General features: G+C 52.1%; 1 protein-coding gene across 1 annotated transcript; it reads right to left on the bottom strand.

Moving 5' to 3' along the window:
• Positions 1 to 9,228: 9,228 nt before the first annotated feature.
• Positions 9,229 to 11,491, bottom strand: LOC135289062 (small ribosomal subunit protein eS19-like). The gene has a single exon (XM_064402430.1). The coding sequence runs from the start codon at positions 11,322 to 11,324 to the stop codon at positions 10,887 to 10,889; it is 438 nt and encodes a 145-aa protein (XP_064258500.1). The 5' UTR covers positions 11,325 to 11,491; the 3' UTR covers positions 9,229 to 10,886.
• Positions 11,492 to 11,808: the final 317 nt, after the last annotated feature.

Here is an 11,808-nt window from a genome sequence, read left to right as displayed (position 1 = left end):
GCGGAATTTCAGCAGGCAGCCGGCCACTCCGGGCCACCGGGCCCTGGACACGAACGATGGCCTGTCCCCTGAGAAACAAAACTCACCAGGCCAGGTTCCTCATGTCAGTTTGCAGGAGGCACTTGGCACTGTCAAACCAGCCACAGTTGCCTGTGGGGCACCTGGCATCTGGGAGGTATCCTGATCCGTGTTGAATTTTAGCAGGCAGCCGGCCACTCCGGGCCACCGGGCCCATGCCAGGAACCATGGCTATTCCCCAGAGTAAAAAAACTCACCAGGCCAGTTTCCTGATGTCACTTTCCAGGAGGCACGTGGCACTGTCAAACCAGCCACAGTTGCCTGTGGGGGCACCTTGCATCTGGGAGGTATCCTGATCCGTGTGGAATTTCAGCAGGCAGCCTGCCACTCTGAGCCACTGGGCCCGGGACATGAACCATCGCCGTTCCCCAGAGAAACAAAATGCACCAGGCCGGGGACCTGATGTCAGTTTGCAGGAGGCACTTGGCACTGTCAAACCAGCCACAGTTGCCTGTGGTGGTACCTTGCATCTCGGTGGCATCCTGATCCGTGCAGAATTTCAGCAGGCAGCCGGCCACTCGGGGCCACCGGGCCCATGCTAGGAACCATGGCTATTCCCCAGACAAACAAAACTCACCAGGTCAGGATCCTGATGTCAGTTTGCAGGAGGCACGTGGCACTGTCCAACCAGCCACAGTTGCCGGGGGTTGTACCTTCGGGCTGGGAGGCATCCTGATCCGTGCGGAATTTCAGCAGGCAGACGGCTACTCCGGGCCACCAGGCCCTGGATATGAACCATGGCCTTTCCCCAGAGAAACAAAACTCACCAGGCCAGGTTCCTGATGTCAGTTTGCAGGAGGCACTTGGCACTGTCACACCAGCCACAGTTGCCTGTGGTTGTACCTTTGGTCTGGGAGGCATCCTGATGTGAGCGGAATTTTAGCAGGCAGCCGGCCACTCCTACCCACCGAGGCCATGCTAGGAACCATGGCTATTCCCCAGAGTAACAAAACTCACCAGGCCAGGTTCCTGATGTCAGTTTCCAGGAGGCACGTGGCACTGTCAAACCAGCCTCAGTTGCCTGTGTGGGCATCTTGCATCTCGGTGGCATCCTGATCCGTGCAGAATTTCAGCAGGCAGCCGGCCACTCCGGGCCACTGGGCCCATGCTAGGAACCATGGCTATTCCCCAGAGCAGCAAAACTCACCAGGCCAGGTTCCTGATGTCAGTTTGCAGGAGGCACGTGGCACTGTCAAACCAGCCGCAGTTGCCTGTGGGGGCACCTTGCATCTGGGTGGTATCCGGATCCGTACGGAATTTCAGCAGGCAGCCGGCCACTCCGGGCCACTGGGCCCTGGACACGAACGATGGCCTTTCCCCAGAGAAACAAAAGTCACCAGGCCAGGTTCCTGATGTCAGTTTGCAGGAGGCACGTGGTACTGTCAAACCAGCCACAGTTGCCTGTGGTGGTATCTTCGGTCTGGGAGGTATCCTGATCCGTGAGGAATTTCAGCAGGCAGCCGGCTACTCCGGGCCACCGGGCCCTGGCTATGAACCATGGCCTTTCCCCAGACAAACAAAACTCACCAGGTCAGGATCCTGATGTCAGTTTGCAGGAGGCACGTGGCACTGTCAAACCAGCCACAGTTGCCGGTGGTGGCACCATTGGATGGGGGTGGCATCCTGATCCGTGTGGAATTTCAGCAGGCAGCCAGCTTCTCAGGGCCACCGGGCCCTGGATATGAACCATGCCCTTTCCCCAGAGAAACAAAACTTACCAGGCCAGGATCCTGATGTCAGTTTGCAGGAGGCCCTTGGCACTGTCAAACCAGCCACAGTTGCCTCTGGGGGCACATTTCATCTGGGACGTATCCTGATCCGTGCGGGATTTCAGCAGGCAGCCGGCCACGCCGGGCCATCGGACCTGGACACGAACGATGGCCTGTCCCCTGAGAAACAAAACTCACCAGGCCAGGTTCCTGATGTCAGTTTGCAGGAGGCACTTGGCACTGTCAAACCAGCCACAGTTGCCTGTGGGGCACCTTTCATCTGGGAGGTATCCTGATCCGTGCGGAATTTCAGCAGGCAGCCGGCCACTCCGCGCCACCGGGCCCTGGATATGAACCATCGCCTTTCCCCAGAGAAACAAAACTCACCAGGCCAGGTTCCTGATGTCAGTTTGCAGGAGGCACTTGGCACTGTCCAACCAGGCACAGTTGCCTGTGGTTGTACCTTCGGTCTGGGAGGCATCCTGATGTGAGCGGAATTTTAGCAGGCAGCCGGCCACTCCTACCCACCGGGCCCTGGATATGAACCATGCCCTTTCCCCAGAGAAACAAAACTTACCAGGCCAGGATCCTGATGTCAGTTTGCTGGAGGCACTTGGCACTGACCAACCCGCCACAGTTGCCTGTGGTTGTACTTTCGGTCTGGGAGGCATCCTGATCCGAGCGGAATTTCAGCAGGCAGCCTGCCACTCCGGGCCACTGGGCCCGGGACATGAACCATCGCCGTTCCCCTAAGAAACAAAACACACCAGGCCGGGTTCCTGATGTCAGTTTACAAGAGGCGCTTGGCACTGTCAAACCAGCCACAGTTGCCTGTGGGGGCACCTTTCGTCTGGGAGGTATCCTGATCCGTGTGGAATTTCTGCAGGCAGCCGGCTACTCCGGGCCACCGGGCCCTGGATATGAACCATGGCCTTTCCCCAGACAAACAAAACTCACCAGGCCAGGTTCCTGATGTCAGTTTGCAGGAGGCACTTGCACTGTCCAACCAGCCACAGTTGCCTGTGGTTGTACCTTCGGTCTGGGAGGCATCCTGATCTGAGCGGAATTTTAGCAGGCAGCCGGCCACTCCTAGCCACCGGGCCCTGGATATGAACCATGGCCTTTCCCCAGAGAAACAAAACTTACAAGGCCAGGATCCTGATGTCAGTTTGCTGGAGGCACTTGGCACTGTCCAACCCGCCACAGTTGCCTGTGGTTGGACCTTCGGTCTGGGAGGCATCCTGATCCGAGCGGAATTTCAGCAGGCAGCCTGCCACTCCGGGCCACTGGGCCCGGGACATGAACCATCGCCGTTCCCCAGAGAAACAAAACACACCAGGCCGGGTTGCTGATGTCAGTTTACAAGAGGCGCTTGGCACTGTCAAACCAGCCACAGTTGCCTGTGGGGCACCTTTCGTCTGGGAGGCATCCTGATCCATGCGGAATTTCAGCAGGCAGACGGCCACTCCGCGCCACCGGGACCTGGATATGAACCATGGCCTTTCCCCTGAGAAACAAAACTCACCAGGTCATGATCCTGATGTCAGTTTGCAGGAGGCCCTTGGCACTGTCAAACCAGCCACAGTTGCCTCTGGGGGCACCTTTCATCTGGGACGTATCCTGATCCGTGCGGGATTTCAGCAGGCAGCCGGCCACGCCGGGCCACCGGGCCCTGGATATGAACCATGGCCTTTGCCCAGAGAAACAAAACTTACCAGGCCAGGATCCTGATGTCATTTTGCTGGAGGCACTTGGCACTGTCCAACCCGCCACAGTTGCCTCTGGTTGTACCTTCGGTCTGGGAGGCATCCTGATCCGAGCGGAATTTCAGCAGGCAGCCTGCCACTCCGGGCCACTGGGCCCGGGACATGAACCATCGCCGTTCCCCTAAGAAACAAAACACACCAGGCCGGGTTCCTGATGTCAGTTTACAAGAGGCGCTTGGCACTGTCAAACCAGCCACAGTTGCCTGTGGGGCCACCTTTCGTCTGGGAGGCATCCTGATCCATGCGGAATTTCAGCAGGCAGACGGCTACTCCGGGCCACCAGGCCCTGGACATAAACGATGGCCTTTCCCCAGAGAAATAAAACTCACCAGGCCCGGTTCCTGATGTCAGTTTGCAGGAGGCACTTGGCACTGTCAAACCAGCCACAGTTGCCTGTGGGGCACCTTTCATCTGGGTGGTATCCTGATCCGTGCGGAATTTCAGCAGGTAGCCGGCCACTCCGGGCCACGGGGGCCCTGGACATGAACCATGGCCTTTCCCCAGAGAAACAAAAGTCACCACGCCAGGTCCCTCATGTCAGTTTGCAGGAGGCACTTGGCACTGTCAAACCAGCCACAGTTGCCTGTGGGGGCACCTTGCATCTGGGAGGTATCCCGATCCGTGTGGAATTTCAGCAGGCAGCCGGCCACTCCGGGCCACCGGGCCCATGCTAGGAACCATGGCTATTCCCCAGAGTAACAAAACTCACCAGGCCAGGTTCCTGATGTCAGTTTGCAGGAGGCACGTGGCACTGTCAAACCAGCAAAAGTTGCCGGTGGTGGCACCTTTGGATGGGGGGGGCATCCTGATACGTGCGGAATTTGAGCAGGCAGCCGGCCACTCCGGGCCACGGGGACCCTGGACATGAACCATGGCCTTTCCCCAGACAAACAAAAGTCACCATGCCAGGTCCCTCATGTCAGTTTGCAGGAGGCACTTGGCACAGCCAAACCAGCCACAGTTGCCTGTGGGGGAACTTGGATCTGGGTGGTATCCGGATCCGTACGGAATTTCAGCAGGCAGCCGGCCACTCCGGGCCACTGGGCCCTGGACATGAACGATGGCCTTTCCCCAGAGAAACAAAACTCACCAGGTCAGGATCCTGATGTCAGTTTGCAGGAGGCACGTGGCACTGTCAAACCAGCCACAGTTGCCGGTGGTGGCACCTTTGGATGGGGCTGGCATCCTGATGTGAGCGGAATTTCAGCAGTCATCCTGCCACTCCGGGCCACCGGGCCCTGGATATGAACCATGCCCTTTCCCCAGAGAAACAAAACTCACCAGGGCAGGTTCCTGATGTCAGTTTGCAGGAGGCACTTGGCACTGTCAAACCAGCCACAGTGGCCTGTGGGGCACCTTGCATCTGGGAGGTATCCTGATCCGTGCGGAATTTCAGCAGGCAGCCGGCCACTCCGCGCCACCGGGCCCTGGATATGAACAATCGCCTTTCCTCAGAGAAACAAAACTCACCAGGCCAGGTTCCTGATGTCAGTTTGCAGGAGGCACTTGGCACTGTCCAACCAGCCACAGTTGCCTGTGGTTGTACCTTCGGTCTGGGAGGCATCCTGATGTGAGCGGAATTTCAGCAGGCAGCCGGCCACTCCTAGCCACCGGGCCCTGGATATGAACCATGGCCTTTCCCCAGAGAAACAAAACTTACCAGGCCAGGATCCTGATGTCAGTTTGCTGGAGGCACTTGGCACTGTCCAACCCGCCACAGTTGCCTGTGGTTGTACCTTCGGTCTGGGAGGCATCCTGATCCGAGCGGAATTTCAGCAGGCAGCCTGCCACTCCGGGCCACTGGGCCCGGGACATGAACCATCGCCGTTCCCCTAAGAAACAAAACACACCAGGCCGGGTTCCTGATGTCAGTTTACAAGAGGCGCTTGGCACTGTCAAACCAGCCACAGTTGCCTGTGGGGCCACCTTTCGTCTGGGAGGCATCCTGATCCATGCGGAATTTCAGCAGGCAGACGGCTACTCCGGGCCACCAGGCCCTGGACATAAACGATGGCCTTTCCCCAGAGAAATAAAACTCACCAGGCCCGGTTCCTGATGTCAGTTTGCAGGAGGCACTTGGCACTGTTAAACCAGCCACAGTTGCCTGTGGTGGTACCTTCGGTGCGGGAGGCATCCTGATCTGTGCGGAATTTCAGCAGGTAGCCGGCCACTCCGCGCCACCGGGACCTGGATATGAACCATGGCCTTTCCCCTGAGAAACAAAACTCACCAGGCCAGGATCCTGATGTCAGTTTGCAGGAGGCCCTTGGCACTGTCAAACCAGCCACAGTTGCCTCTGGGGGCACATTTCATCTGGGACGTATCCTGATCCGTGCGGGATTTCAGCAGGCAGCCGGCCACGCCGGGCCACCGGGCCCTGGACACGAACGATGGCCTGTCCCCTGAGAAACAAAACTCACCAGGCCAGGTTCCTGATGTCAGTTTGCAGGAGGCACTTGGCACTGTCAAACCAGCCACAGTTGCCTGTGGTTGTACCTTCGGTCTGGGAGGCATCCTGATCCATGCGGAATTTCAGCAGGCAGACGGCCACTCCGGGCCACCAGGCCCTGGACATAAACGATGGCGTTTCCCCAGAGAAATAAAACTCACCAGGCCAGGTTCCTGATGTCAGTTTGCAGGAGGCACTTGGCACTGTCAAACCAGCCACAGTTGCCTGTGGTTGTACCTTCGGTCTGGGAGGCATCCTGATGTGAGCGGAATTTCAGCAGTCATCCTGCCACTCCGGGCCACTGGGATCTGGATATGAACCATGGCCTTTCCCCTGAGAAACAAAACTCACCAGGTCAGGATCCTGATGTCAGTTTGCGGGAGGCCCTTGGCACTGTCAAACCAGCCACAGTTGCCTGTGGGGGCACCTTTCATCTGGGACGTATCCTGATCCGTGCGGGATTTCAGCAGGCAGCCGGCCACGCCGGGCCACTGGGCCCTGGATATGAACCATGGCCTTTCCCCAGAGAAACAAAACTCACCAGGTCAGGATCCTGATGTCAGTTTGCGGGAGGCACGTGGCACTGTCCAACCAGCCACAGTTGTCGGTGGTTGTACCTTCGGGCTGGGAGGCATCCTGATCCGTGCGGAATTTCAGCAGGCAGCCGGCCACTCCTAGCCACCGGGCGCTGGATATGAACCATGCCCTTTCCACAGAGAAACAAAAATCACCAGGCCAGGTTCCTGATGTCAGTTTACAAGAGGAGCTTGGCACTGTCAAACCAGCCACAGTTGCCTGTGGGGGCACCTTTCGTCTGGGAGGCATCCCGATCCATGTGGAATTTCAGCAGGCAGACGGCCACTCCGGGCCACCAGGCCCTGGACATAAACGATGGCCTTTCCCCAGAGAAATAAAACTCACCAGGCCCGGTTCCTGATGTCAGTTTGCAGGAGGCACTTGGCACTGTCAAACCAGCCACAGTTGCCTGTGGGGGCACCTTTCATCCGGGAAGTATCGTGATCCATACGGAATTTCAGCAGGCAGCCGGCCATTCCGGGCTGTAAGAGCCTAAATGAGAGATGCGGGACTCCAGGCGGCTCTTCCAACATCCAGTTTATTACATGCAAGATGTTAGAGCAGTCCAGGGTCATGGGCGACAGAGCCTGAGCCTACAGCTGTCAGCTGCAGCTGCAGGCAGGCCTGGAGACCCTGAGTTTAGGTTACAAATGCATTATATATTTTTCTTTGCTGAGCATCTTAATACAGTAGAACCAATCTATACCTTAACTTTTATCTATAGCCTATCATAACTAATACAATTACCATATTCATGTTAGTATTCTCCAATCACTAAAGGTTAGTACATTACTGTTTAAGCTAGAAGTTGTTCTTCAGTTTTCTTGCAGTGGAAAATTCTGAGACCTTTTTTCTACTTGCAACATTTGCTGACTTGTTTGCCTGTGCTATCTTTCTGCTTGGTAAAAACATCTTCTTGTTTGAGGTGGGTTTATCCTTTGCTCTAAGTCATAAAAACCCCCTTCTAACTAACATACCCTTTGCCTCCTTGGTTATCCAGTAAGACTGGCTCAGCAATTCTTTTCTTCTATATCAAAACTTGCTTCTATCTCTATTCCTTCCTCAGCTTCTACATTCAGAAATCTTTCTGCTAAGCATACATATCTGTGAGACTTTCTTGTCAAACTTTCATCCTTCCCAACATCTCCCCCGTTCTGATGAACAACAAAGATGCTAGAAACTGTCTTATTCATCATTCTCTGCACACACTGAAGTGCACAGGGTACTACTAACATAATTGTAATTATCACCACCAACACAATCAAGCCTAACTTACAAAGTTCCTTCAGCCAAGGTGCAAAGCTCCAGCCATCAAACAAATTGTCTAACCAAGATGATTTATCTGTTGTAATTTGGTCAGCTAAATCTCTTAAGTTTTGCAACTGTTTATGAATAGAGGCAGAATGATCAGACAAATTCATACAACACACTCCTTCAAAATCTTCACAACCATGTCCATGTGCTAGTAAAAGAAAGTCAATAGCAGCTCTGTTTTGTAAAGTGGCATGTCTGACTGCTTCCATGTCCTCATCTGTCAGCAAATCACTAATTATTGTAGAGGTGGCATTCACTTCTTTACTGAACCAACACCCTAATTTGTTTAACTGTTTTAGTGCAATTGCAGAACTTAATTGAGGTAAAAAAATGCTTGTAACAATTGAATTTCCAGAGTTCCATGGATGAAACTCACTATCACAGTTGCTCTCATAATGATGCCCTAAGGAAGATCTTATTTTTCTATTTTTCTTTTTCATTGCTTTTTTGATACTGGGAGCAATTACTGTAAGTTGTCCCAGAGCACAAGGGCCGCCATCTAGTTTTGAGGGAATACCCTGCCAAGCCCTGTCCCCACATATGAGCCAAATTCCTTTAGGAAATCGAATTGGAAGTTTGTTAAAACGATCTGCATAAGGTTCATCATATATAAGAAGCTTAGTTTGATTACACCAAGAAGTCATATTGTTATAAACTGGGTGATAAGGAGTAACATTTAAATGTGGCCCATTTTGTCCTATAAAATGAAACAAATAACAAGTGTCCATAGCTAATGAGCCTAAAATTTCTAATTCTTGAAGATCAGATTTATCAACTTTAAAATTATCAATATAAGTTTGGTGTCTTGGGCTGCGAGTTGGGGAAATGTGGTGATCATCATATGGCCAATATTTCTCAAAAGTAACATTATCAAAACCTTCTGGGAAAGGCACTCCAACTAAACAAGTTGAAAAAGGTTTATCAGGGCTAGTGTTAGATAAGCAAATTGTGTCAGAGCCTGCAGACTTGGCTAAAGAAACCCAAACATTTGTTTTTGGTTGAGTTACAGGTAAAGCTTCACTGCAAAGATAAAAACAAAAGGCTAAAAGTAACATACACCCGCGCAAATTATAATACAACTCCATTCTCTTCTTGAACAGTTTCTGGCAGACAGTTTTCTCTGGGTGATCCTGCGTAGATCACGTTTGCGTGCCTGTCTCTCGGCTTCCACTCGCAGGGTCACTGGCTGCTGCGGAAGCGTCCACGGGCTTTGAGGGGTGGTACAGTTTCATGTTTTTTGCTGGAATCCACTTGAGTCCTGTATCTGTAGAAACACATGCAAACCCCTTGCCCCATGTAATAAGATCAAATGGTCCCTCTATTTTTCCTGATTCTAGATTTTTAATTAAAACTGGAGGTTGTTCCTTCAGTTTTGCTTTTTTGTTGTTCTTGAAATGTCTGTAAATGAGAGGATCTGGCTCTTCTGCAGAGCTATTCAAAAAGTTATAAACATACAAAGCCTTATTCAACTTTCTTTGAGGTGCATCCTGGACTCCCCCCCCTTTTTGTTGATCTAAAATGCGTTTTAGAGTTTGATGTGTTCTTTCTACCATTCCCTGACCTGTAGGAGAATAGGGAATACCAAATGTATGGTGAACACCCCAGTCATTTAAAAATGTGGCCAATTCTTGTGAAGCATATGAAGGACCATTATCAGTTTTGATTTCTTGAGGGACACCTAATGAAGAAAATGCTTGTGAAAAATGCTGGCAAACATGCTTAGCTGTTTCTCCTGTATGTACAGACGCAAAAACTGCTTTTGAAAATGTATCAATAGAGACATGGATATTTTTAAATTTCCCAAAAGAAGAGTACTTTGTGACATCTGTTTGCCACTTTTGCAAACTTTCCAACCCCCTTGGGTTGGTTGCTCCCGTAGAAGGGATAGGCTGAACAAGCTGGCAGTCAGAGCAAGCCCGTACAATGGCTTGTGCCTGCTCTAGGGAGATGTGAAAATCTCGTCTGAGCGCCTGTGCATTTTGGTGAAAAAAGGCATGACTCAATTTAGCTTGTTCAACAATGTTAGGTAAGGTAGCTGCAGGAAGCACAGAAGTGCAATCTTTAATGTCTCCTTCAGTTCCCTCATCACATGTTGCTGATGCCAATGCATCAGCTCGTGCATTCCCTTCTGCCATAAATCCTGGGAGACCAGAGTGAGCTCTAATGTGAGCAACAAAGTAAGGATTAGTTCTGTGTAACAAAATTTGATAAAGACAGGTAAGCCAAAGACACAATGTGTCATTGCTAACATCTTTTAAAACAGACCCTTCAATTCTCTTAACAACATTAGCAACATATGCTGAATCAGTGACTAAGTTAAAGGGCTCTGGAAAGAGCTGAAATGCTCTTACAACTGCAGCCAATTCAACAATCTGAGGAGAACTCTCAACTTTTTGAACATCTCGCTCCCAAGATTTAGTGTTTTTATTCTGCCATGTAATCACTGCTTTGTGTGTTTGTCCTGACCCATCAGTGAAAAGAGTAACTGCATCTAAAGGTTCTTCACTGATAAGGGGTTTCTCTTTGTAGCACAATTTAGCTTTGATTAGTTTGTGTGCTGGGTAATGAATGGAGCAAACACCTGGAAAATCTAACAAGGCATAGAGCAAATCTTCTGACTTCTGCATGGCCCAATCAAAATACGATTTAATCATAGGTAAATAGATGATTTCAAATTCGCAACCTGCTATAGAAAGAAGCCTTGCTCTGCCCTTAATGATGATTTGAGAAATCATCTCTAAAGGTGTGAAGATTGTCTTTGGTGACCTGTAAGAAAGAAAAGCCCATTCAATTATTAACAAAGGATCATTTTGAGAGGAATCCCATTGGAAAATGAGGCCATACTGTCTCAGCGTTTCTCCTAGAACTGCAAGGAAAAAAAGTTTATCTGGAACATAGTGATGTGTTTCTCTATTTTGCAGAACATCGGCAATTTTCTCCAAGGCTTTGCTAGTTTTAGGAGTAGGAGATCTGGGGGATGATTTTTTGGCTCCCTCAGTGGTTGTTGGTGCCAGTGGCGACCTGCGCAGCGATGAGATGCAGGTCCCGCTGCCTCTGCGGAGTCATCTTCTGGCTCTCGTCTTGGTCCTTTTCGACCGCCTTGGGTGCCTCGATCGCGGGCAGCACCCGGCGGGCTACGGTGCCCGAGCCGCGGCTGAAGTGGCTGGGCCGCACCCCACAGGGCTGCCGGCTCCAGTGCACCTTGGGCATGGAGCCCACGCCGGCCCCGCTGTACAGGGATAGGTGCTGGGCCGGGGAGGCTGCTCTTGTGTAAAACTGGTTCTTTAATTTCGCGAGGGGGGATGGGAACCCCCGTTCTGGGACTGCCGGGCTGCTGGAAATCTGATCCCTGTGGGGATTCTTCCGAACCAGGAAGGAGCGCCGGAGAATTCCCGGGGCTAGGTATTTCTTTCTGGGCTGAAAAATCTCCATTCCCGGGGCAAGCCCTGGCGTTATTTGGAAACATTTCTACTTGGTTTTCGGGGTTTCCTGGCTTTGGAATAAAGCAATTCCCCTCTCTCTCCGAGATATCGTTAGTTTCGTCTGCCTCTCCTGCTGCATGGGCAGTTGCTGTTTTCTTCTCCCCCTCCTCCCCTTTCCTCGCGGTTGGAGAGGCCGGCTGGGCCTGCTCGGAGGGACGCGGCTGCGAGGGTGAGGGTGGAACGGGGCAGGGGCAGGGGCTCCGCGGTGGGGCATTCGCGGCGAAGATTTCTACAAGGACTCGGCAAGCGGGGAGAAGCTCCGCTGCTGTTTTATCGCGCCGAGAGATAGCATTGTATAATTTAACCCCCACAGATTCCCAAAAGTCTCTGGTATAGAAGGCTTCAGAGTCAGCATTGGGGATACGAGTTATAGTCCATTTAAAAAGCGCTTTGAGCTCTCGCTTAGGCAAGGATTTTGGACTTGATTTAACTAA

The sequence above is a fragment of the Passer domesticus genome, chromosome W (genome assembly GCF_036417665.1).
Source record: "Passer domesticus isolate bPasDom1 chromosome W, bPasDom1.hap1, whole genome shotgun sequence".
Lineage (NCBI taxonomy): Eukaryota > Metazoa > Chordata > Aves > Passeriformes > Passeridae > Passer > Passer domesticus.
Note: the sequence above shows the minus strand (reverse complement) of the source record. Positions and strands in the feature narration are given on the sequence as shown.

What these genes read in the sequence shown, in the direction of transcription:
- LOC135289062 (XM_064402430.1), bottom strand. Translation starts at nt 11,324, where the DNA reads ATGGAGATTTTTCAGCCCAGAAAGAAATACCTAGCCCCGGGAATTCTC.